The 23,712-nt window shown below is 50.9% G+C and overlaps 11 protein-coding genes across 11 annotated transcripts; 5 read left to right on the top strand and 6 right to left on the bottom strand.

Annotated features, from left to right (window-relative positions):
• Nucleotides 1-155: 155 nt before the first annotated feature.
• On the bottom strand, nt 156-1,830 carry ASPVEDRAFT_131643 (glycylpeptide N-tetradecanoyltransferase swoF; the record flags this gene model as incomplete). The annotated part of the gene is made up of 4 exons (XM_040806842.1): nt 156-353; nt 422-1,205; nt 1,275-1,732; nt 1,792-1,830. The coding sequence occupies 4 exons, from the start codon at nt 1,828-1,830 to the stop codon at nt 156-158; spliced, it is 1,479 nt and encodes a 492-aa protein (XP_040668152.1).
• Nucleotides 1,831-2,348: 518 nt separating this feature from the next.
• On the bottom strand, nt 2,349-4,025 carry ASPVEDRAFT_83895 (tetrahydrofolate synthase; the record flags this gene model as incomplete). Its single annotated transcript, XM_040817460.1, has 3 exons — nt 2,349-3,737; nt 3,811-3,948; nt 4,008-4,025. The coding sequence occupies 3 exons, from the start codon at nt 4,023-4,025 to the stop codon at nt 2,349-2,351; spliced, it is 1,545 nt and encodes a 514-aa protein (XP_040668151.1).
• Nucleotides 4,026-4,207: 182 nt separating this feature from the next.
• ASPVEDRAFT_41886 (putative phosphoinositide phosphatase (Sac1)) lies at nt 4,208-7,070 on the bottom strand. The gene is made up of 3 exons (XM_040812451.1): nt 6,614-7,070; nt 4,807-6,542; nt 4,208-4,742 (listed from the first exon to the last, which is right to left on the bottom strand). Exons 1-3 carry the CDS (start codon nt 6,819-6,821, stop codon nt 4,566-4,568), a joined length of 2,121 nt encoding a protein of 706 aa, XP_040668150.1. The 5' UTR covers nt 6,822-7,070; the 3' UTR covers nt 4,208-4,565.
• Nucleotides 7,071-8,096: 1,026 nt separating this feature from the next.
• On the top strand, nt 8,097-9,003 carry ASPVEDRAFT_53082 (Rab family GTPase; the record flags this gene model as incomplete). Its single annotated transcript, XM_040814745.1, has 5 exons — nt 8,097-8,166; nt 8,241-8,260; nt 8,326-8,352; nt 8,401-8,592; nt 8,656-9,003. 5 exons carry the CDS (start codon nt 8,097-8,099, stop codon nt 9,001-9,003), a joined length of 657 nt encoding a protein of 218 aa, XP_040668149.1.
• Nucleotides 9,004-9,944: 941 nt separating this feature from the next.
• On the top strand, nt 9,945-11,978 carry ASPVEDRAFT_131792 (MICOS complex subunit MIC60; the record flags this gene model as incomplete). Its single annotated transcript, XM_040806859.1, has 4 exons — nt 9,945-10,058; nt 10,124-10,214; nt 10,283-11,877; nt 11,934-11,978. The coding sequence occupies 4 exons, from the start codon at nt 9,945-9,947 to the stop codon at nt 11,976-11,978; spliced, it is 1,845 nt and encodes a 614-aa protein (XP_040668148.1).
• Nucleotides 11,979-12,228: 250 nt separating this feature from the next.
• On the top strand, nt 12,229-16,031 carry ASPVEDRAFT_41883 (uncharacterized protein). Its single transcript, XM_040812450.1, has one exon. The coding sequence runs from the start codon at nt 12,494-12,496 to the stop codon at nt 15,854-15,856; it is 3,363 nt and encodes a 1,120-aa protein (XP_040668147.1). The 5' UTR covers nt 12,229-12,493; the 3' UTR covers nt 15,857-16,031.
• A 14-nt stretch (nt 16,032-16,045) lies between these two features.
• ASPVEDRAFT_671689 (uncharacterized protein) lies at nt 16,046-17,111 on the bottom strand. Its single transcript, XM_040815932.1, has one exon. The coding sequence runs from the start codon at nt 16,969-16,971 to the stop codon at nt 16,084-16,086; it is 888 nt and encodes a 295-aa protein (XP_040668146.1). The 5' UTR covers nt 16,972-17,111; the 3' UTR covers nt 16,046-16,083.
• A 347-nt stretch (nt 17,112-17,458) lies between these two features.
• Nucleotides 17,459-18,323, bottom strand: ASPVEDRAFT_53079 (uncharacterized protein; the record flags this gene model as incomplete). Its single annotated transcript, XM_040814744.1, has 2 exons — nt 17,459-17,823; nt 17,921-18,323. The coding sequence occupies 2 exons, from the start codon at nt 18,321-18,323 to the stop codon at nt 17,459-17,461; spliced, it is 768 nt and encodes a 255-aa protein (XP_040668145.1).
• A 1,152-nt stretch (nt 18,324-19,475) lies between these two features.
• On the top strand, nt 19,476-20,723 carry ASPVEDRAFT_671641 (uncharacterized protein). The gene is made up of 2 exons (XM_040815931.1): nt 19,476-19,866; nt 20,124-20,723. Exons 1-2 carry the CDS (start codon nt 19,617-19,619, stop codon nt 20,519-20,521), a joined length of 648 nt encoding a protein of 215 aa, XP_040668144.1. The 5' UTR covers nt 19,476-19,616; the 3' UTR covers nt 20,522-20,723.
• ASPVEDRAFT_53078 (type III PLP-dependent enzyme) lies at nt 20,605-21,983 on the top strand (the record flags this gene model as incomplete). Its single annotated transcript, XM_040814743.1, has 2 exons — nt 20,605-20,902; nt 20,953-21,983. The coding sequence occupies 2 exons, from the start codon at nt 20,605-20,607 to the stop codon at nt 21,981-21,983; spliced, it is 1,329 nt and encodes a 442-aa protein (XP_040668143.1).
• Nucleotides 21,984-22,310: 327 nt separating this feature from the next.
• On the bottom strand, nt 22,311-23,471 carry ASPVEDRAFT_132267 (GTP-binding protein; the record flags this gene model as incomplete). Its single annotated transcript, XM_040806902.1, has 1 exon — nt 22,311-23,471. The coding sequence occupies one exon, from the start codon at nt 23,469-23,471 to the stop codon at nt 22,311-22,313; it is 1,161 nt and encodes a 386-aa protein (XP_040668142.1).
• Nucleotides 23,472-23,712: the final 241 nt, after the last annotated feature.

Raw genomic sequence — 23,712 nt, 5'->3', positions numbered from 1 at the left:
CTCCCTAGTTTGGGATCACTACCGCTTTCTAGCCTATCTACTTTGATAGATTTGAATGGGATTCTTGGATTCATAGTCTTTTCGTACACCTTGGAAATTCACTTGTTTCTGGACAAAGAGTAGATACAAGAAGCAAGGATAAAGCAAGGGTGCTCTTACAGCATAACAACACCAACACCCCCCATCTGCTTCTCGTCTGGCAGGTTCTTTTCGTTGACACCCCCGGCAATTGCTGGGGTTCGGTAGTTGTATAGGTAGAAGTGAAGTTGGCCATCACCAGCACCAAACTTGAGTTGCTCTAGGAAGAGAGGGTTATGGTGAGAGGTGAGCGCATTGAATACGTCGAATTGAGCCTGTTGAGACCGTTAGCAGGGAATGGCTATGACTGTGAGATATATAGACAGGAAGCAGGATTATTTACCTTCTTAGCCAGGACTAGAGCGTCGCTCATCAACATCTGAAGCCGGTCCTTAAGGGCCTTTTTGTCGTTTGAGAAAGCCGCTTCGGTCGCATAATAATAGAGGTACGCCGCACGTACACAGTCGTGCTTCGGGTGCTGGATTACAGTTGATTCGAGGTTGTAGAAAGAGAAGAAATCCGTGATCCTGTGAGTCTCCGGATCCTCAACCACGTACGACCAAATAACTTGCTCCTTTTGAGGGTTCTCCTTGTACACCAGCCAGTGGGCAATTTCTTCACGGTTGAAGGCTTGGTTGAGATCGAACTCCTTCAGATAACGTTCCAATAGATCGTGAACAGCATCAATATCCTTCGCCTCCATGGGCCGAAGATTGCGCGTCGACGTGCTGCTAGGGAGGTGGTTCTTGGTGATTTGACGAGCCTTGGTAGAGCCCGCTGGGAGAGGAGAAAAGCCGACTTCGTAAAGTTTCAGCCAGTCCAGAGGGCGATGGTAGTATCTGCAGGACGACACCGGGGTCGGTAGGACAACACCGGCAGTGTAGATAGCTTGGTAGATGCCGTTCAGGTAGCAACGGCGGGTGATCTCCTTGATGAGGACGGGTGCCAGTCGCTTGGAGCGCAGCTTCTTGTGAATACAAAGGAAATTGATCTCCGTAACCTTGATCTTCTGCCCGCGCACGCGAACCTCAGTTGGAACACCACAGATCGAAGCCACGAGCTTGCGCGACTTGGTAGCACGAACACCGACATGCCATTCCTTGCGCCAGCCTGGGGACATCAGGGCCCTGCATTTTTCAGAGTATATGTCAGCTAATGGACCGAATTCCGCATAGTATACTGAGACTTCGACTTACCAGTGCAGGAAAGATTTGGAGTATCTAAACCGGAACATGGCATTGTCATCTTCCACGTAGTGGTATGTAAGGAGGTCCCAGAGCTCGCGAAGCTCGTCTTCCTTCGTCAGGTCCAACGTGGCCCACTCAAACCCTTCGACCAATGGGTCCGGCGTTTTGGATACCTTCTCGGGGTCAATCATCTTAATCGGTCCACCGGTAGCGCTGCCCGCTTCATCGAAACGGGGTACGGGTTGGGTCTGCCAGAACTTGAATGCTGCCATATCCTTCTTGTTTTTCCCGGACAAGGAAAGGCCAGTCAAGAGTTCAGAAATATCCATCTTGCGTAGAGCTTCCACAGCTTTGTCTTTATCCATCACACCCAGCTCGTTCTTCAGTGCGGGATTGTTTTCCAAAAGGGCCTCGGCCGCCTGCGGGGTTAACTTTCCACCTGGCGCGGCTTGCTCCGCATCGTTGGGCTTCTAGAGGAGGAATTGGTAAGGACAGGAAGCATAATCTAAGGTCTGGGTTAACGAACCTGAGGGGCCTTGCCCTTGGAATCCTGGGGGTCTGACATTGCGCTGCGGTGAGAGGGGTGAAGGAGGAAGCTTGGCTGGGAGCGGGAATCCGAAGGTTTTCAAGCCCCACGTTCGTGCCTTCGTTTTTGCGGAGGTGTCAAACGAGACCCTCTTCATATGATAGCCACAAAGTCAAATCTTGGTATTTCCCTGTCACTCTTATAAACATAAAACAGCCGGATTTTTCATCCGTTCTGCTGCTCTCATCATTTAGCTAGGACCGAGATTGTCTTTGCTCATAGCGGGTTAGACGTTAGCCTCATCCGTTTTCTAATATCTATAGAACAGCTGTTCTTTATGTACAAGTACTGCGCTCCATTTTGAGAGGCGCCACTATATAAATGTGTTGTGTTGAAACCACTAAACGCCGCTTGTTCGCCGAGATGTTAAATCAGACCCAAGCAAAACACCCCAGTCAGAATGATAGAATGGTACCTAGAATGCAAAGTTGAACTCTTAGTCATGATTCATGGGACAGTTGAGCACCGATGCTCATCGATAAGGAAATCGTTTATTATCAGGCGTTTGGCTTTGTTTCGATCACATCTAGGAAACCACCGACGAGATGAAGACTTCCAGTTACGAAAGTCATGATGGGAGTTTCGTCGCCCTGGACGCGACCTTGCTCCTTCGACGCAAGTTCCCTAGTGAAATCGACCGCCTCTTCAATAGTGCTATAGACCTTGATCTCTGCGGAAGGATCAATGCTATTCCACTTCTCCGCTAGTCCCTTTTGAACCTGGAGCGCTTCGACGGCGGCACCATCCTGGTTTATGCTGACAAGATCCGGTCGATAACCGGCTTCTTTATAAGTGACATTAGTGCAGAAGATCACATGGGTGAATGGTGATTCAGAGCTGAGGGCAGCCTTGAGGGTGTCATAGAGTAATTGGGCCAATGCGTTGCTGTCGCGGGTCTGTTGATTAAAAATCATGACCCGCAGTTTCTTTGCTGCCGAGGCCTCCGATGAAGAGTTGGCCAAAATTTGTGAAGAAAACCATTGACCAGCTAGCTTTATGCTTTCTTGAGTGTGGCCACCATCGATATACCAGCTGACATGCTTTTCATGCCGGGTTTGACATCTTCCCTCCAACTGCGCCTGTTCTAGCCCCTTGCGAAACCCCACGGGTAAGGCCTTCTCCATAAAGCTAGAGGTGATATCCTGTTTTCCGACCTTTCGAAGGAGCTCACCAGCAGCCGCGACAGCCAGTGTAGCGTTGCCATATTGAAAGTCGCCCGCCAAACCGAGCTTAATATTCCCATCTTTAGTCAGGTCGGGGTGATTTGATACGATTTCCAACTCGGTGTTCTTTTCGGCAGCACGATCGCACAGAACCTTTTCGGCGGTTGGTGGTTGTGGCGCGCTCAAGGCCTTAGTGCCAGATTTTATAATTCCACCCTTGTGCCATGCTATCTCTTCAATCGTATTCCCCAATAGAGCAACGTGATCGATTCCTAGGCTTGTGATGGCTGTGACGGCCGGCTTCTCAAGGACATTGGTACAGTCATATTCTCCGCCAATTCCACATTCAATGACCGCGGCATCCACGCCTTCACTGAGATACGCATGAAATGCCATCAAAGTCAGGTATCTGAAGTATTGAGGTTTTGTTTGTAGGTCGCTCGGGTCCTCCCCGGCGACTCGAGCAGCGTCATCGAGACGGTCCCAGACTTCAAAAAAGTAATGGGCGAATTTTTCCTCGGAAAGCGGTTCGTTATTGATTCTAATCCGCTCGCGCGCAAATCGCATATGGGGAGAAGTGTAAAGTCCGACTTTGCTGAGTGTGGGAGAGGATGTTTGCGATGGCGTATATTGATAGAGAATAGAGGAGATAAAACTCGAAGTCGAGCCCTTGCCTTTGGTGCCGGCAACATGAATCGGGTTAAAGCGGTTCAAGTCAGAAGGCTATTTGAATGACGCCAATGTAATCTCGTCAGCAATCAATTGCGAACAATTCCATTGTGAGAGAGCCGCAAACCTTGTACCCAATGCGACGAAGCCATTCGACAGTCTCCGGTAGAGAGCGAAGATTGAGCGCACGTCTGGTATCGGGATTGTTGAATTCCTTGACTATTGCGGAATTAGATTGCAATGAATTGAGGGCTGAGATTGCAGCCTGTGGAAAATAATCAGCTCTGTATCGTGAAGCCTGCTGGAACCGATCTCCAAACCTACCCCGTAATCGCGAGACATCGCGAATGAATGCGACGACAAAGATCGCAGCTGTGTCTTCGTGAAGGGACTGGAGATGTGAATCCCCCTCATCAGATGCAGTACAAGAGGGGGTTTCTCGCTTACGTGACGAATCCCTCCTTATGGAGGGGCAATTGATTCGATTAACTCCGGCAGAACAGGTTCTCGGTGAGTTACATCACGTGATATGAAGCATATAAGCCTGAGCTTGGAGTATTTAAGAGAAGTCGGGTGGTAAAATACATGCTGGGAACTCTTGCGTTCTATGTCTTTCTATTAAGAATGCTGAGATAATACAAAGGGGATGATTCTGTCTACTTCTACGTGATGTCCATACTATGACTCCGAGTTACCGGTGGGGAAAAGAACGAATGGGTGAAAAACCAATACAAGAGGGGTTATGGTGGAAAAGAGGGAAAACAGAGCGTGAATAAAATGATATGCCCAGCATTAGGAGATCAAGAGAAGGAATAAAGTAAACAAGACAAGGGGGCGTCAAAGTAAAAGAACCTGCCGGCGAGGGGACCGGCAAAAACATATTTACTCAACCCTCGTTTTCCCTTCTTCCAGAAAACCAAGGCGAGCATTGCTTAAGCCTCTTTGATGTTTCCTGGACGGAAGCAATTGACCAATAACAGGATCTGAACGGGCCTTGATCAGTGCATCTTGGTAGCCTTCCGCACCAGCCGGGGGTGTGTTTAATTTGGGCCAATTCACCTGAAAATCGATATGTTAGCGCCCGCTGTGGGATAAATGGGTGAATTATTGTTCGGATACTTACATAGAGCATCCCATGGGTAATCATGAATCGGGCACACCACCCAGCGAGTATCATCCAGAAAACGACGAATAGCCGCAGGGGCCAAACGGTGGAGTCGGGGAGACGTCGTGTAAATGCGGCCACGATGATCATAAAAAGACCCGCGGCAAAAATGAATGGAATAGACTGGATTATAAGCGGCCGACGGTCGACAAAGATCTGAAGATTTCCCAGAGTGGATTCAGGGCAGAGATAGGCTCCCAGGAAAACATCGAAACCATCCTGACGCGGACCGTCAAGAAAGTTATTCCGCACATATCGAGTAATCGAATTGTTTAGATCCTGAAGCATGCCGGCTCTGGTTCTTTGGCCAGTACGAGTGAAGTCAGTCTTCAAAGCACCGGTTCCAGAATACGCCTTGGAGACAACATCGGCGTTATCTGCCCATATATTACGGAACAAGTTCTCAAAATCGCGATCATCGTTCGCAGCTTCTCCGGCGCGTAGGACTCCTGCTTCTGTGAGCTGTCTTGTTAACGCCCAGCGCCCAAGCATACTTTGGACGACGTTTGTACGATCCAGGCAGTCCATACAATTCGTTCGGACAACGCTGGTTTGGAGCGCTCTTGCTTCCAACTGTCCACTAGGAGCGCCTGGGTTTTCGACACCACGGAAATAGCCGCCCTGAGATAGACCGCTGATGAGGCGATCCATGAGAAGCTCAGCGCGGTGCCATCTAAGGCCTTTTGTTTCATTGTGGAAGTCAAAATAGACATAATGCAGACGGTCCATCTCCTTCTGCGGATGGTCTGGTTCCAAAACATGCACCTTTTCTGAGGATTCGTCATCTGCCTCAGTCACCTCGCTCGATGATGACACCAGCACACGAACTAGTTGTTCGTAAGCCCTCTTGACGCGCTCTTCCCTTCCCTTTTGATTCACCAAATTGACAAGGTAGTTGTCGCCATAGAGCCTGATCTGCTCGTCAAAATGCCTGCGTGCTGACTTGACCGCAGTTTCCACTCCGCGCACTTGAAGTTTGGGTGTATATTTCAGGTTGTTGACTTCGGCCCAAAACACAGGGACGCTACCTCGCGTCTGCACGAATGACAGGACTTGAGGATCTTGGCCCAAATCGGCAGACTTTTCTTTGGTCATAGCCTGCCCTCCAGCAAACCCAGACAGACCACCAGTAGCATCATTCAGGATTACAATCTGTTCGGTCTCGTTATAGTTCGAAACGTGTCCTTGCTCGTCGATTCCGCGCGAGAAGTATCGTGTGCCAGCTCTATGTCTCGACCTGCGGGTGATAAGTGCAAAAGTGAAGGTGGTAGACTTGACCCTAGCGGGCGTGATACGCAGCATCCCGAATATGACCGGGAGGATGTAAGGATCAGCACCGGGTTGCGGGCCATAACGGACACTTGTTGTATTATGTTCCCCAAGACTGAAATCAATCAGGTCTGATTGAATAAACCGGTTCCAGAAAAAGCGATCGTCGGCTCGCTTCCACATCGGAAGGCTGGCGTCGCTCTGCGACTGACGCTGGAAGCTGTTGGTCAGGTCCAAGGCGTAGGAGAAATACATAGGCCCGGTTCGAAGCAACTCCTTCAACATTGCCAAGTACGTGTCTTCGTCATGGTCGTGCAGTGGGCGCTCGCGGAGAGGAAGAAATTCAGTACCTGCGACTTTGTAGACCATGTGGCCGCGCAACCGTCCCATAGGCTGAGCTTTGGTGATGACAATAATGTACTTGTCTATTGAGGAATAAATGAATGAGTATTGATTACAATTAAAAAAAAAAAGTGCTTTGAGAGGATTGACATACCAAGCTTTAGCTTAATGATACCAAGGATACCAGCGATGCTGGAGATGCGCTTAGCACCAGACAATGTGCCGCTGTTCAGGCGCAAGTCGCCCGTTGGACGCTCAACAACGAGTGTTGGAGCATCGGGGGACGAGGGCGATGTAAAAGCATAATGCGCAGGAGACGCATGAAGGTTGATGTCTCGAAAGGGGAGGACTGAGTGTACCATTGCGGCGATGCCCACCAGTGGTGGCTAGGTGACGGGGCTGGCGAGGGAGTAATCTAAGAAGAGCGAACGAGCGTGGAAGACGTGGTAGGGAGATGGTGGGGAAATTCAGCACATGCTGTCAAGAAGGAGAGGACGGGTAGGTTCCAGAGAAGAATGAACGAGAAAAGGAGAGCAGCTACTTCCGAGAAATGGAATTATGATGCAGGAAGCATGTGCAACGATGGCGAGCAGTGAACACCTCGCCCACAGCCAGTAGCAAAGCCTAGGCAATCGACAAGCACAGGCAGGAACAGACCCGGTCCCGACAACCAAGGGCGCTTTCCATTTGTGGTAGGTGAGCAGTGCCGCCCTAAGATTACATACCTTAACATCTTCCCCACATGTGTCTTCCGTTCATTTGGACTAGAGCTTGGACGATTGCCTGGGCTTCACTGTGTCCGGCTGATTAGCATGCTAAACAGGTTGATAGTACTGCCATATGACAAGGAGCCCAGAACAAATAACTAGTGGATTGCCTCATAAATGCAAATATCGCTACTTAAGAAACGTCCAGGGTTCAGCCAAACCATACTTGCTCCCCTCCTTCCCAACGCCCTATTCTTTAGCTCCACCAAAGGGAGCTTCAGTGGCATTGATTTTACCTGTATTCATCCCCCGCTATTCCTGCCTCCAAGATCCTAGCAACTTGCCGAATTTTCTTCACATTGTAGAAAAAGTAACCTATAAGGCTATGTATCCCCGATAAAGCCAGGAAAGCGTAGTTGAAATCATGGTGAGAACCACCGGAAAGACCTTATATAGCCCATTCTAGATTATTTTTCTTCGTACTATTTCCAGGTTCTGTATACCCTGTTTCTAAATAAAGGTTAATCATCGCACGAGAAGATGGAAGAGTTCGCCCATGGAGCGCACGTGACAATCAACCAAGGCACCCAGGCAGGAACACCGACAGAGCAAGCCGCCCGACACCGCCCCGCTGCTGACCAGTGGCCCGCCAGTCACAGTCGCAGTCTCGGTCACTAGCAATGGCAGGCTGGCAACTGTGGCTGATCTCCCCTTCGTCATCAGCGAACCTCAACAACGCTGCCGTTGCCTACCATCTTCAACTTTCTTCATAGACTGCCCGCCATCGTCTCCCTACATTTCGATCCATCCACCCTACTTTTCCTACTCCACTTTGTCGAGCGCACTGTTCGGCTGTTTCGACCTCTTTGATTCCTTGCTTTAAATACCCGAGGCTCTATCAGAAAAGCTACCTGACCGACCGTTTCTATCATGGCTTCCAGAGCCCCAGCAGGCGCCCGCCCAGGTGCTAGGTTCGCTCAGTTCAAGCTCGTCTTGCTTGGTTAGCTTCCATTATCTACTGCTCTTCGTTTGGCATATTATATCACAGAAACGCTAACGTGGTACCGACTTCAGGAGAATCTGCCGTCGGAAAGGTGAATCCAACTTTCGCCATTTTAAGTTTCATTATTTTGTCGGTCGCTGACTTATTACGCTCCAGAGTTCGTTGGTGTTGAGATTTGTTAAGGCATGACTTTGAAGATATTTCCTGCGTGGCACCGCTTACATGTTGTAGGACCAATTCGACGACTATCGAGAATCGACGATCGGCGCTGCCTTCCTTACACAGACCATCTCGCTGGACGAAAGCACAACCGTGAAGTTCGAGATTTGGGATACGGCTGGTCAGGAGAGATATAAGTCCCTGGCTCCTATGTATTATCGCAATGCAAACTGTGCCGTCGTTGTCTATGATATCACCCAGGCCGTATGTTCTCGGATGCTCTCCCTTTGCCTATGCGCCTTGCTAATAACCGGGAATCTGGAACAGTCATCTCTAGATAAAGCCAAATCATGGGTCAAAGAACTACAACGCCAAGCAAATGAAAACATCGTTATCGCTCTCGCAGGGAACAAGCTCGATCTCGTCACCGAGAATCCGGACAAGCGGGCAATCCCCACGGCCGATGCTGAGGCATATGCGCGTGAAGCCGGCTTGCTATTCTTTGAGACCTCCGCCAAAACGTCGGAGAACGTGCGCGACCTCTTCACAGCGATCGCAAAGAAGCTCCCACTCGATCAAGCCGGACCTCGGAACATGCGAACAGCGCCCCGCCCTGGCGTAGACCTCCGGCCGGAAGCGCCGGGAACCCAAAGTGGTGGTGCTTGCAATTGTTAGAGGCTTTTTGTTGCCTTTGCTTTCTTGTATCTGTTATTGCTGGGGTTTGCTGTTTATCCTTTCCTTCTCTAGACACGGAAGGTGCACGTATCTGAACTTGACTGTCTGGTTGCCGTCAAGCGCGCGCAATCAACTGTGCCAATCGAAAACAATTCTACACTTTTTAATACACCTGCGTCTGGGTTAATTTTGCTCTGGTTGGCCAGTCCTGTCGTGCCGCGCCTTTCCAATACCCTGATCCCCGTTATCCGTTATCTCGTCACCTTCTTTGTTGACTGGAGCAGGGTATCAGATAATCATTGTTGCGTACGAGTCTGGTCATGGAAGGGGTTGGTGGCTTTGGCAATCTCCCAGTCATTCAGGCAGGTTGGGTGTTGTTTCACTGTACCTCTTTCTGTTTCTCCATATGTTCCTGGCGTCCGTATTCTTCTTCGATTGGGTTCAATTTATGTTACATTTTATGTTTTGATCGGATTTCTTCTGCATTATCTAGTATGCTATGACCATATAATATATTGTGCCAAATGCTGGAACTTGGTGCTGACATCATTGTCGTAGCATTCCGGCTTTAACTACGACACGGTAATGGATTACCCGCCCTCCGTTCGATTTACAACAATGGTGAATAACTCCACCGAATTAAAAAAAAAAATAAAAAAATAAAAATAAGGCCAAAATTTCCATTCCAAAGAAACCGAAATACAGTATTAGTTACTCAATATTTTGTCCAGCTAAGATCATGAGTAGCAGGAAAGTATGTAGTATTGTGAAGGCGGTACGACGATGCCGGAGCTTAGCCACTAGGTATGGCTGTGCAGGATCGGAGCGGACCGCAAAAGGTAAAAGCACCAAGAGTTCCGATCCGCTGTTTTCTCCCTCCCATCATCATCCCGTTCAACGGAGTCGCCCCCATTCCTTAGCCAACAGTTGTGCGGCTCATCATGCTGCGTTCTTCTGTTATACAGAGTCGGCAGATACTGTCGTCTTCGGTTCGTCAACGGCCAACCCCCCAATGGCTGTCCAGAGCCGGAGCAAGTAGCCGGCTAGCAGGTCAGGTATGGTGATGAAAACACTTCGACTGTTCCTCAACCTTGTACCAAGCTGATTTAAGACTGCACAGCGATTTTTTGCTGATTCGAAGCCTCCCACGCCTGTTACCCCTTCTTCCGACACTGCAGTTCCCCCCGAAACCGGCGCGAAACAGAACTCAGGTACGCATCAATGGCTCGCCGCAAATGGTTGAGGTAACAATTATTCTGGATGCTGGGAACTCACGCAGATGCAGATGCTCCTAAAAACCAAACCCCTGCTCCGGTTCGCAAGACTGGTCGCTTCCGACGATTCCTAATCTACCTTATCCTTACGTCCGGTTTGGCCTATGGCGGAGGTGTCTTTCTAGCACTAAAATCCGACAACTTCCACGACTTCTTCACGGAATACGTCCCCTATGGCGAAGAGTCCGTACTCTACTTTGAGGAACGTGATTTCTACCGTCGTTTCCCGAATACCCTGAGAAATCAGAACCGCCTGCCCAACCCTCGGGATGAAGGCAGCAGGGTCACTATCCCAAGCAAGAGTGGGTTCTATTCTAAAGAAGTCGAGCAATCGGGAACCGATGTATCTCAGCCAGGTCCTCACATGAGTGCTGTCAACAAAGAAAAAGCTGATGAGGCAGCAATCAAGCCCGCCGCAGCGAAGCCTGAAGACAAGTCGGCCAAGGTCAAGGAAGTTAAGAAGCAAGCTCCGAGTGAACCCGAAAAGCCAAAGCAGGAACCCAAGCAGTCCTCCTCATCCCCAATCACAACGCTCGAGTTTGCTAAAGTCAGCGAGGGAGATGAGCCGATTGTTCAAGAGCTTGTCAAGACGTTCAACGACATCATCACCGTGATTAGCGCTGACGCGGACTCGGCTAAATATTCCAGGCCTGTAGCCAAGGCCAAGGAAGAGCTCCAAAAGATTGGTGAACAGATTCTAGGAGTCCGGGATGAGGCACGCCGCGCTGCCCAAGAGGAAATTGAGAAGGTCCACGCTACTTTCGATGAATCTGCTCGCGAACTCATCCGCCGCTTCGACGACGTCCGTACGAACGACGCTGCTCAGTACCGCGAAGAGTTCGAAGCCGAACGCGAGAAGCTTGCGCTCGCATACCAGCAAAAAGTCCAAACCGAATTGCAGAGAGCTCAGGAGATCGCAGAACAGCGCCTTCAGAATGAACTTGTGGAGCAGGCAATTGAACTTAACCGCAAGTATCTGCATGAGGTGAAGGATCTAGTCGAACGGGAGCGAGAGGGTCGCCTTGGCAAGCTATCTGAGCTCACTACCAGTGTTGCTGAACTCGAGAAACTCACCACGGGATGGAGGGAGGTGATTGATACCAATCTCAAGACCCAACAACTTCAAGTCGCTGTGGACGCTGTCAGATCTGCTCTTGAGCGCTCAACTGTTCCTCGACCGTTTGTGCGCGAATTGGTTGCTGTTAAGGAGCTCGCGGGAGAAGACCCAGTTGTCGAAGCGGCTATTGCATCCATCAACCCCACAGCTTACCAGCGTGGTATCCCCTCAACATCCCAAATCATTGAACGCTTCCGTCGGGTCGCCGACGAAGTCCGTAAGGCCAGCCTGCTTCCTGAGGACGCTGGAATTGCAAGCCACGCAGCGAGCATTGTCCTGAGCAAGGTGATGTTCAAGAAGGATGCCGCCGCTGGAAGTGACGACGTTGAAAGTGTTCTCCTACGCACGGAGAACCTCTTGGAAGAAGGCAACCTAGATGATGCCGCGCGTGAGATGAACGCCCTGAAGGGGTGGGCCAAGATCCTGAGCAAGGATTGGCTCGCGGATGTGCGCCGGGTTTTAGAGGTGAACCAGGCTCTAGAAGTAAGTTGTTCGTTCCTATGTTATAGAGCAGCCAGGCTAACAAAAGCTTTAACTAGGTGATTGAAACTGAGGCGCGCCTTCAGTGTCTAAGGGTGGAGTAGATAGATATCATCCGCTGCTTCTTTACTTGATTGTAACTCTTCCTGTGCACAGGACATGTATCTCTAGTTCTTTTTTTTTTTTTTTCACCTCTCTAGACTCAAACGCTAGTAGAATTTCTTTTGTTCCCATACTTCAATAGTAATTGTATCATTTGTATGTTGTCTAATGTTTGTTGTGTTTGCAGCCGCCCGTCACGGGGAAAGGTCCGGACAGGAGGCGAGGCCCAATGACGATCATGCTGTTGTTCTTGCGGCCTTGCGCTTTTCCCGATAATGGGAATATTTTACCTTATATTCACGACCAGTTCCCTGTATGCATTCTCTTCTTTGCTGTAACGCGCCACTTTCTCGCTGCCACAATCACTTTGGTATCTGGTCGCAGAACCACGAATGATACCGTGACCAGTCCTTCGTCATTCCTCCCCAAATGATGCGAGTGGAGAACATAGGAGAGCCGTGAAAACCGGAAATGACATCGACTATTGACGAAGTACAAGTGACACGTAGCTGTGCAGATGACTCCGGAGCAAGGTACTAGGGAGTCGGTGGGGGGTAGCTCTCGCGACGAAGAGCGAGGCACCAGAAACCCGCGGCGAACGGCCAGCTCCGGCGGATTCCTTGTCGATTCCTTCATACCACGATCGAAGAGCCTCCGAACCAGCGGCCAGCATCATAATCGCTCAGAAGACGATCGCCGAGGCAAGCGCGGAACAGTTGAATCTGAATCTGCTTCCAAGAAACGATCTCGGTTCCGTTGGAGTCGCCATCGAGAGTCTACGAAAGGGTCGGATGATGTCGGTCCAAATGCGATAGACGATAAGGAAGACACTGGCTCTTGTCATATTGCTGAGGATAATACGGTTCCAGAATCTCAGAGCCGGAGTGTTACCGATCATACGACTGGCAACGTGGAGAGTCATGACGACCAAGCTGCTTTAGGCTTGGATAAGGACTCTTTACAAATTGTCAACCTCGCTTTAAACTTAAGTGAGTCGAGGAGGAAGGGGAATGTTAGTTATCACGCTTCCAGCCAGGTACCCGGGGGCACATGGGGGTCATCAGGCGACGGTCGTTCTTCTGCCGCAGGGAGTATTCCTAGCCACGGCTCATATGCCGGCCATGGCGCAAGCAACCCTTTAGGCGATGATCGATTGAAACTGACCCGATCTCGCGCACACATGGCAACTAACGATGTGTTGAATTCACTTCCCAGGTCCGTAACATCCGATTCCACACCGCAAGAGTTCTCGGCGGGGACATTGGCGCGAGCTGCAAATGCCCGGCGGTATTTTGAGCTGCGCCATGAGTATTTACGTCTACTTCCTTCTCTCCCACCCCTCAGCCTACACGAGGGTCAGTCTACAGCCGACTCCTCACAAAGTGCGCAATATCCATCGCATCGTGTCTACAATCCACTTCAGGCAATCCGCAATCGCAAGGTCAGGTTCCGTGAACGTTGTCCCATTGATCCTGAGGCAGACGGATGGAACGATGTCGATAAAATTCACAGTTGGGTGAATTCAGTTGAGGGCCAGTACAGTCACCAGACGCGGACTCACCTTGAGTGCCTCAAACTTCCACCTTTCCAAGGGGGGCATGTCGACGTGCCCTCGAATCAAGAGGCAGACGATGTTGATGCTTTTGCCGGCTCACCACCCTCGAGCCTCCGACGCATAAGCCGTACAGGCAGCCTTAAGACCCGCAGGCCCAAGTCTGACTGGATAATATTTCCCGACGAGCTTCTTGCCGATGCAGCCTGGGTCGAAGATGTGCAAAACAAGAGCAAATTGACGGATAAGGATGGAAACACACTTTATCAGGATCCATCTTCTTTGGTTGTCAATGACCCCAACCAAGAGCAGGTACAGGACAAAATCTCTGCTAGTACTGGCCGACCCTCGTCTCATACCTCTCACTCTGATGCACGCCAACGGTTATCGGTTGACATGAAAGATGCTGGTCGTGGAAGACAATCAAGCAGGTTCAAGGTTTCGCGGCGCATAGGTCGAAGCAGCAGTCCATCTGGGGAGGACATGGGCTCCAAAAAGCGCAAGCTCAGAATTCGGCCGCGGAGCTCCTCAGGCTCTAGCGTAGACGTGAAGCCACATCGTAATTCATTTTTGAACGATGCAGTATCTCCTGGGAGATCTATCTCGCCTCTGAGACGGCACGGACAGAGTTGGAATGAGAATAGGGCCTCGTTGTCGTCCGGTCCAAGCGCAGACGACCGCTATGATCCTCTATCATTGGCGAAAATAGAAGGCCATAGGCCTAACGCAGACATGGATGTTGGGTATTTCCCTGGCATTGCATCTAATCTATCTCCTCCATCAAGTCGATCCCCATCGCCCGCGAAACGAGGCTTCTCGCGGGCAGTTGGGTCTCGAAGAGGCCATAACCGAAATAGTCCTAACAGGAAAGGTGCTGATGACGACAGCTCAGTGGATTTTGAAGGCGTACGCCAGGACAGCATGCCATTTACGGAATCTTCTGCTCATATTGATACCGAACCCCCGCCTCTTCCCACCAAAGCCTCGACATACCATGTAGATGGCCGGAGGCCCAACCATCATGAACGGAAAGATTCAGCTCCACATGAATCCAAGTTGCGTGGGATATTCAAAGGGCCCGGGAAGATTGCGGGCAAAGTCGGCAATGAGGTATCGAAAATGGGAGACTTTATCCTTAAAAAGGATGGCGTAGGGCATTCACGCCAGTCTTCCTTTGTGATGTCCGATGACAGCGAGTCTGATGATGAAGAAGAAGAAGCGAAGGGAGAGAAACTCGGAATTCCTAGAGCTATACTACGCCGCCTGCCCGCGTTTTCTGACGATCCTGGTCGATCAGCACCAAGAAACTCGGATAAATCTCTAGCAAAGAATTATTCGCAAACCCCGCCGACAATTATCGAGCCCCGCCAACGTTATGAAGAAGATGAGGTTGGCCCAACTAGTCTCCCCAGCTCCCAGGGTCGACTTTTGGACCTTCAACGAGATGCAGGCAATCCAATGGGCAAACATTCAGGCAATTCTGTGAGACGCGGTCATCGCTTCATGCAATTTGGACCGGAAATCCACACCATACGTGAAGAGATCAAAAAGGGTCGAATCAAGGACAACTCTGTCCCATACAGCCTTGCTCGTCCTCCCATAACCGGTCTAGCACAAGCCCAGCCGACCCCAAACCCGTCTCCGCATGAATTACGTCCGACACTTCCTGGTCAGTCAAGGAGTTGGAGCATATCTGACCGCAGTGTCTCGGTCTCGATCGAATCCGGTGTACCCGACAAACAGGAAGTTGAACGCACTCGCGCTCTTCTCCTTTCATCGGGTATAAAAGCTCGAGAGATTGTTCGCCGGGCCGAGAATGCGCGCAGGCCTCCACCTGAATTTCTTCAACGCTCGTTTGGCTCGAACATGTCAATACCCTCCGTCCCACGAACCCATGAGCATCAATTAGCAAGCCAGAGACTTCTCAAACGGATTGAAACGTCCCACAAGTCCTTTGAAGGCTCAATCGAGCGCCTACCAAAGGATGCGTTTTCGCCCTTAAAGTCTCAACTTTCCACCCTTGAGGACTTGGTTACTAAGTCGCTAAACACTCGTGTTCGTGCTGCGACTGAGGAAGCTGAAAACCTCAGTATGCAGCTTAACACTACCAGCACGCTTGCTGTGAAACAGTTGAGTGACACACTCGAACACGGCCTCCGCAAGCGGCACCGCCGACTACGCTGGCTGCGACGCACGGGGTTCGTGATGCTTGAGTGGGCCTTGATTGGATTATTGTGGTGGGTGTGGTTGATTGTCGTGGCGTTCAAACTTTTCAGAAAGCTTCTTTACGGCATGGCTTCAGGTGCGAGGTGGATATTATGGCTATGATTGCGGTGTTGTCACCCTGGAGTCGATTGACCAAGCATATACACCTTTCTACGTCTAAGTTACTTTTCAGCGATTTGTATTACTGATGCTCATCGGCATTGCCTATGTATTTTAGATACCACTTTGCACATAGTATGGAGTTATAATTAATGAACTTTCCAATTATTGATTTCATTCTTAGTGTACCTGGGAAAGGGTCAAAAAATATCTATATCAACAATCAGTCGTCACCGCCGAAGGGAATCAACGAGATGCACCGTATGCCGCGAAATATCCACCGTGCGTGCCACCCCCATCTCCACATCCACATACTCAAAGTCATCGTCACTCACATCACTCAACATCGACAGATTGTCCCGCGTAGAATTTTGACCCGGAGAACCCATCGCCGGCTCAGAATCATCCGAATACAAGCACTTAGCCGGTCTCGAAGGATCAGGCCTCAAATTGCCATTCCCCATCTCGACCTCGCACTCCAAGGGCCATCCATCCTTGTTGTTCAGATCGAGTCGTCTGAACACCTGGACACATATCTCGGAGTACGTCCTGTTCGCCCCAACCAGTCTCGCAATAAGACCGGAGTAGAACGAGTCGGCCCCGAGGAGCAGCTCAACAAGGTACCTCCCGATCATGGTTCGGGTGTATCCCTTGTCCACCAGGCAGCGCAGAACATGCGGGAGGTCCTTGTCGCTGGCGCGGCTTCTCAGCTTGCTGTTGCAGGCGGTGCTTGCTGAAGAGGAGGATCTTGACACTGACCCTACGGCGACGTCGAGGTGGTGTGCCTTTTCTAGTGAGTTTCCGCGACCTATCGCGTTGGATCGTCTAAGGTCGCTTGGCTGGCTGGCTCTGTCGACGTTAGTACCCTTACCCTGGACATCGCGGTTCAAGCCGCTCTTGACAACTAATGGCAGTTTTCTGGCGGCGCTGTGGAACAGTGCGATGGGGTCTTGGGGCTGCGAGGGAGACTGCTGGCTTGGGGAAGCTTTGTTTATAGAAGACATCCTGAGCCGTCCTTTGAGCAACAAGAATTGGCACTGAGATCCGGTGGATATAGAGATGTGACCTCTGTGCCGCTGTATTCTCGATAAGGGTGGACGGTGGCCAGGGGAAGACATGCCTGCGGTTTATATCTTCACTATGAGAACGCTTTCATGCTTTATATGCTTTGTAGGTGTAACGATGTGCGAGTCAATAGCTTTTGTGAGTTTCAGCTACCTGCTCTTTGTTTTCTTGGGTGAAACACCGGCATTCCTTTGGGCCAACATAGTAGGTGAATGCATATGGTTGTAAGAACACCCGCAACGAACAATACTATTTAGTACCAGAAGGCTTTGTCATTGATAAAGGCGCCGCTCTTGTATATGCTTACGAGTTGACATGTACACTTATTAGGGCTACTTGTTGTTTGTGACAGGGAAAACTTACCACAAGCTACTGCTAAGAGTCCTCTGCTTCTATAATAGAAGTAACAATATATTATAATTTAAGTGAACTACTAAATTGTACAGAAGGGGTATAAAAGAAATGTCAACATATCACATAAAACTATCCCAGACAGGCTTTATCCCCGCACCTCTGTGACAGCGGTTATAGATGGTAATATTAGCGTTCATTTGCGGGCAGCTCATGGGCCATTGCACCAGGGCTAGGCAGCTCAGCCCTAGCAGGACTATCAGGTAGCTCCTTGGGGTCACTATTGAATTTCTCAGCTGGCGTGCTAGCACCAGGGCTTACTGTAGGCCCGGCCTGTTTCCGCCGACGATATAGTAGGAACCAAACCAGCGCAATTATAAGAGCGAGTCCAGCACACCCACCGACAACGCCGCCAGCAATGGCCCCTTTGTTGCTAGATCCTGATGAGGGTGCTGTATCCACGTCTGTCTCGACTGTTGTCTCGGCTGGTGTTTCTGTGGGTGTTCCTGTGGGTGTGGATGTCGTGGAGGGTGTTCGCGATGCGCTCGGGGTACCTGGTGGTCAACGGGCCTTCCTATTAGCTCTCTAACTCTTGACCTGTATGTATACACAGACGGGAACCCCGTCCAGCGTTCCCAGTCAAACACTTACCACTCGCCACAAGAGACAGTGATTTTTGATCGCTCCCAGTCAGGGGGGGATCCGCACACCCGACACCACTATTATCTTCGCCCAAGGTCTGTAAGAAACCAACTTGGCCAGGCGGACAGCAGAAGTAATGTTCATCTTTGCCATCGTTTAAGTAGTTGATCCACAGGTCCCATGTCTCATTATTTGCGCAGTGCGGATCTTGCGTGAGATTAATTCTGCACCCTGATTCAGTCGGACAACAAATATAGTTGTCGCCGTCGACGCAGTAAGAGTCCTGCGGACAGCAATTATGCCACTCATTGCCTCCCCAGGGATTGTAGGTGCAGTTATGCTCGTTTGCAGAACAAGTGGAGTTTCGCCGCAGCGTAAAGCCATTCGGCGGGCCGTAGTCAAAGCTGTTCATCCTCGAGGTACCAAACACGTCTCGCAACACGACCCAGAATGATGCAGATGGTTGAGGGAAGAGTAGCACGAAAGAGACCGGGCTGGATGGGGGGCATGGTGCATTATAGCGGCCATTGGCAATCCCAGACTGCTTTTGAAACGGCGCTGCATATCGTCGATAATTTCCTTTCTCAGGGTTCGAAGTTCCACGGACTGGGAGTTCTGTGGGGAATTAATAGCAGGAGATAGGGCTGACTGGCGGAGGAAATGAGGCCAAGGACCGACCCTGGTGCTCGTGCGTGTTACCCTCATCGTTGTTCAATCAGGGAGTGGAAACTGCTCTGCGGTGCGCGGCGCAGGCTTGAAGGGGGAACGGGCCGGCTGGGCATCCTTGTGTTATAATGATGTACCTGAGCTTCCAGTGCCTCACGCGATCAATTAATGGGTTAATTATCTCTTCAGGAAGGGCAATTGGTTTCCATTTAAGCTTCGCATTGACGTCCGGCAACTGGCTCTAGTAGGAGGTTTAGTCCATGCACGTAGTTGCTTTCTTTTGAGCACTTCCCAGCGGCAGTAGAGCCTAGAGGCCTCGTGGGTCCAAAGATAGAGCCCGGGATGAACATGCGATCCACTACATTAGGCAGTGGACTACAAAAACCCAGCAAGTCCATTAAAGGGAAAAGTCTGAGGTCGAAGCCCTTTACTTTATTAGATAGCAGGACGGTTTGAATACTATTGGCTCTCAGTTGAGTATTTTTAGTCAGAATGTGTACGTAAAGTGCTAAACAAGAAAGCCCGCAATGGAAAGCAGCAGAGATGAATGCAGTTGATAAGAAGTTTATATATCCGAGTTATAGCCATGATTGGGACTCCCGTCGCCGCTGCATCGGGGTCACAAGAGCCCTTGACCGAGAACGTGATATTGCAGTACAAGAAGACATTCTCAGATAGTATATCAGTATATGTATGCGCCTTACATGCACTCGAGGGGCATACTTCGTGCAGCCATGAAAATCCACTGATGCATTAGAATGCACCAATTAGTAATAATAGCACCTCGTGCATAACAAGCTGGTGGCTTATCTCGGAACGGGCGTCCAAGAGAGCTGGTCTCGTTGGGCTGCAGACCGCTATGTGGCTGGCCGATGACGTCTGGTCCTGCCCCTGCACTGAGTCACTGCAGTCACAGGCTCACAGCTCGCAGCTGGAGGACAAAGCATCGACAACGCTAATGCAGGAGGATGCTCTGACGATCCGTTACCACCCAGAATAATACCCGGACAGTGCCTTGAGAGGACGAATACGACGGTTCATGACTGGTGGCGACTTCGAGTACAGAACGGAACCGAACTCTGACATACGCGAACCTGACATTGCGGCTAGTACTGGGGCGGTAAGATACGGTATCTCGGCGATTCAACGTGGCAACGGGAGGTACGGTCCCGTCACACAGGAACCACACGGGCTGCGGCAAACCCTCCAGAACTCCAGGCCTCCAATTATCCAGACATCCAGCTTCCTCGTCCTTCTTCCTTTCCTTTCTCTCTTCCACCAACAGAAAGGTATGTTTGCTCCCTCCACCGAAACTCTGTCATATCCCTGCCTGCCCACCCCAAAACCCCGTTCTGGACCTTTCCCCCCCCGTTTCTGCCTGACGGCCCGTGCCCTCTGCCCTAAGTCTCGCCAGGGCCAGGCCGCCGTCGTTAAAAATCTGCACCCACTGGTGGAGGTCGCTCCCCCGAGCCTCTCGCCCCAGGACAAATAAATCTCTCATACTCCCCCTTCATTTCACAAGCTGACCGCCGGTTCTTTCAATCAGAACTCGACGAAATAAATATCGCGGGAGTCCACCAATTCCCCTTTTTTGAGCTCTTCGTCATCTACCTACCCCTCCTCCAACTCGCCTTTGGGATTCTCTGGTTCCAAAGGCCCCAGTCACCACGGCTCACACAGCCGGTTTCCTGCTCCCCCGTCACATTGTATCCCCTCGACGTCTTCGAGACACTCTTAACAACATCCCCCCTCCTGCTACTGCTCCCCCGAGTATTCACTCCGATCGGCGCGCCATTTTCCCACACCCTGACGCCCACTGAGATTTTCCCCTCACCCATTGAGCTGCCGCATAGGACTTCTCTGACGGTTCTTCCTCTTAAGGAGGAAGGGTCTAGGAGGCTTGGTCCAGTCAACTACGGTTGCGAAACTTTTCGCCCTCCCTAGCACGCAGTCGCGTATCTAAATCTACCAACTTTTCATCTTTTTTTTGTCAAGTCATATCCCGTGCTCCGTTGCAACACAGGGTTATGGCACCGACTGCTTGCGTACCTGCTGAAGTATGCATGACGAACCTTTATGACAAACCGGACTTTTATGTCAATAAAGGTCTTGAACTCAGCAATCATGGAGAGGGCGAACTTTCGCAATCTCGGTTGGCTGCCAAGGATCTTGTTTTGGATGTCCTGAAGAAACGAGCCGCTGAAGTCGACACCGACCGATGTGCTCCTGGAGAAGAAGATGCCTTCTATGTGGCAGACATGGGTGAGGTTTACCGCCAGCATCTGCGCTGGAAAATGAACCTAGGCCGTGTGCGTCCCTTTTTTGGTATGTTCTTCTACTCATGACATTATCGGTTGGTTGCTAACGAGAAACAGCGGTCAAGTGCAACCCCGACCCGGAGGTTCTCCGCCTCATGGCCAAGCTTGGAAACGGCTTCGACTGCGCTTCCAAGGCGGAGATTGACATGGCTCTTCAGACCGGCGTTGACCCCAGTCGCATCATCTACGCGCAGCCCTGCAAGACCAAGTCCTACCTGCGCCACGCCGCCAACGTGGGCGTGAAACAGATGACCTTTGACAATGCGGACGAGCTGTATAAGATCAAGGCTTGCTTTCCCGATGCCGAACTCTATCTCCGCATTCTTACCGATGACTCGACCAGTCTGTGCCGTCTTAGCATGAAGTTTGGTGCCTCGTTGGATGTAGCCCGTCAACTCCTCGAGCTGGCACACGAGCTTGAGCTCAAGGTCGTTGGTGTCAGCTTCCACGTGGGCTCTGGCGCGGAAGACCCCAAAGCTTTCCTCAAGGCCGTTCAGGATGCCCGCCTGGTCTTTGACCAAGCTGCTGAAATCGGCCATGAGCTGCACACTCTCGATGTTGGTGGCGGTTTCACCGGTGAGACCTTTGAGAAATTTGCCGGCGTCCTAGGCGAGGCACTGGAGGCTTACTTCCCACCGCACGTCCGCATCATCGCCGAGCCCGGTCGATACTACGTTGGCACCGCGTTCACTTTGGCCGCCAATGTCATTGCACGCCGCGATGTACGGGACCCCGAGGAGGCAAGCAAGGACGCCTATATGATCTACCTCAATGATGGTGTGTACGGCAATTTCTCCAACATCATTTTTGACCACCAGCACCCCGAGCCTCGCATCCTTACATGCGCATCTCAGGGAGGCCTGGAGGATGTAGCCTACTCTATCTGGGGTCCCACTTGCGATGGCATTGACGTCATAAGCCAGCGAAGCCTGCTTCCCGGCCTGTTGGACGTTGGCGACTGGCTTTACTTTGAGGAGATGGGCGCCTATACCAAGTGCAGTGCGACCCGCTTCAACGGCTTCTCCGACAACCACGAGGTAATTTACATCTCCAGCGAAGCGGGCGCCTCTGCTCTTCTTGAATACTAGTCTGATATCTGTTTTTGTTTTTGATTTTGCTTTACCATGTCCATTTGCGCCTTTCTGTCTTTACCGGACTTGTTTATATTGTTGTTTGGTGCCAATACACCGGGAGGCTCTATATTATATTATATAACAGAGTAGACCTGGATGTTTAATCAATGGTACTGTTGAAAAGTTTACATACATCACCTGTCTATTCGTGTATATGCGTAATCTTTTAAGTGGTATCTCTCCGTCTAAATGGGTTCCAACCCCGTCTAACAAACAGCGTAATTCTATCCATGCCGAGCCAGCTCCGACAAACACAACACAACACAACCAGGAATGTTGAAGCTATACAAGCCGCTCAACACTCAGCTCCGCCCCAGAGCCTTCGCCACCCTGCACCAACCCCCCAGCCTCCAGCTTCTTCTTCCACTTCGCAGACTCATACCGCGCAAGAATCAGTGTGATGCGGGCGATCGCCGTGGTGTCTGCAGCCTCGGCAACAACTTCCGAGGCGGTGCACGTCCAGCGCACAAACGCCCAGTTGAGGATATAGTAAACCGACTCGCCCGCTGTGGAGGTTGCCGATGGTCTCACGCCCAAGTCGTCCGACGAGCTCGCCGGAGGGGTTTGTGTCGAACACTTCAAAATCCCCTTTATCCTGTAAACCTCCTCCTTTGGAGCTGAAGAGAGAAGCTTTTCCAGCGCAGCGACATCAATCGTCCCTTTACCCTCTCCCGCTTCCCCTGTCTGTCGCAGCGTAACAGAAAGAACCTCCACCTCAGACTGATGCCCATGTTCATGCCCATGTTCATGCCCATGCCCATGGTCATGCCCGTCTACCTTCCCACTATCCAAATCCTCCTCACCCCCCTTTGCAAAAAGCGCCCCATCAATTCCCAGCAGCACATCCTTATCAACCTTCCCCTTGTCACTCTTAACCCAAGGCGTCTCAACCTCCAAATCCCCCACCCGATCCAAAACATCATCAAACCGCCTCTCCGACACCGCCTCCCACTTATTAAACACAATCAAATCCGTATACTTCGCCTGCAGCTTCGCCGTATAACTCGTATCCTCATACCCTTCCCAATTCTCCACATCAATCACCGAGACAACGCCGTCAAGCACGTACGCGCCCGTCCCCGTCGCCGGATCCGTGCTCTCGCGCGCAAGCCGGTTCACCTCCATCGCGAGCGTGGCAGGAAACGCGCTCCCGCTGGTCTCGATGATGATTCGGTCCGGCGCTACCTCGGAGCGCAGCTGTTCGAGGGCGTCGCTGAGCTGGCCGACGAGGTTGCAGCAGATGCAGCCGTTGAGGAGCTCGCGGACGCCCGATATTGCGGAGGTGGAGGCGAGTTGGGAGTCGATTGCGACGTCGCCGAATTCGTTTTTCAACAGCGCTAGTTTGTAGCTCTTGGGGAGTTGCGGGAGGAGGTTTAGTAGCAGGGTGGTTTTGCCCGAGCCCAGGAAGCCGGTTAGGATTGTTATTGGGATTGCTGGGGCCATGGTTTCTGTGGTTTCTTTGGTTTCTTTTCTTTTCTTCTATAATTTTTTTTCTCTCTATTTTTTTCTCTTTTTCTTTTTCGGAAGAGAGAAGATGATGCAGGGTTGAGATTGAAGAATCGTGAATGATAAGGACTTGGCGGCTCAGCAAAAGATGGAGGGGAAGTTGTATGTGCGCTATTCCTAATCTGGACGAGCCCTACACCGGCACCGCTTGTGTATTCCGATGGGATAGATCAAGACT

Source organism: Aspergillus versicolor (genome assembly GCF_001890125.1).
Source record: "Aspergillus versicolor CBS 583.65 unplaced genomic scaffold ASPVEscaffold_5, whole genome shotgun sequence".
In the NCBI taxonomy this organism is placed as follows: Eukaryota; Fungi; Ascomycota; class Eurotiomycetes; order Eurotiales; family Aspergillaceae; genus Aspergillus; species Aspergillus versicolor.
Note: the sequence above shows the minus strand (reverse complement) of the source record. Positions and strands in the feature narration are given on the sequence as shown.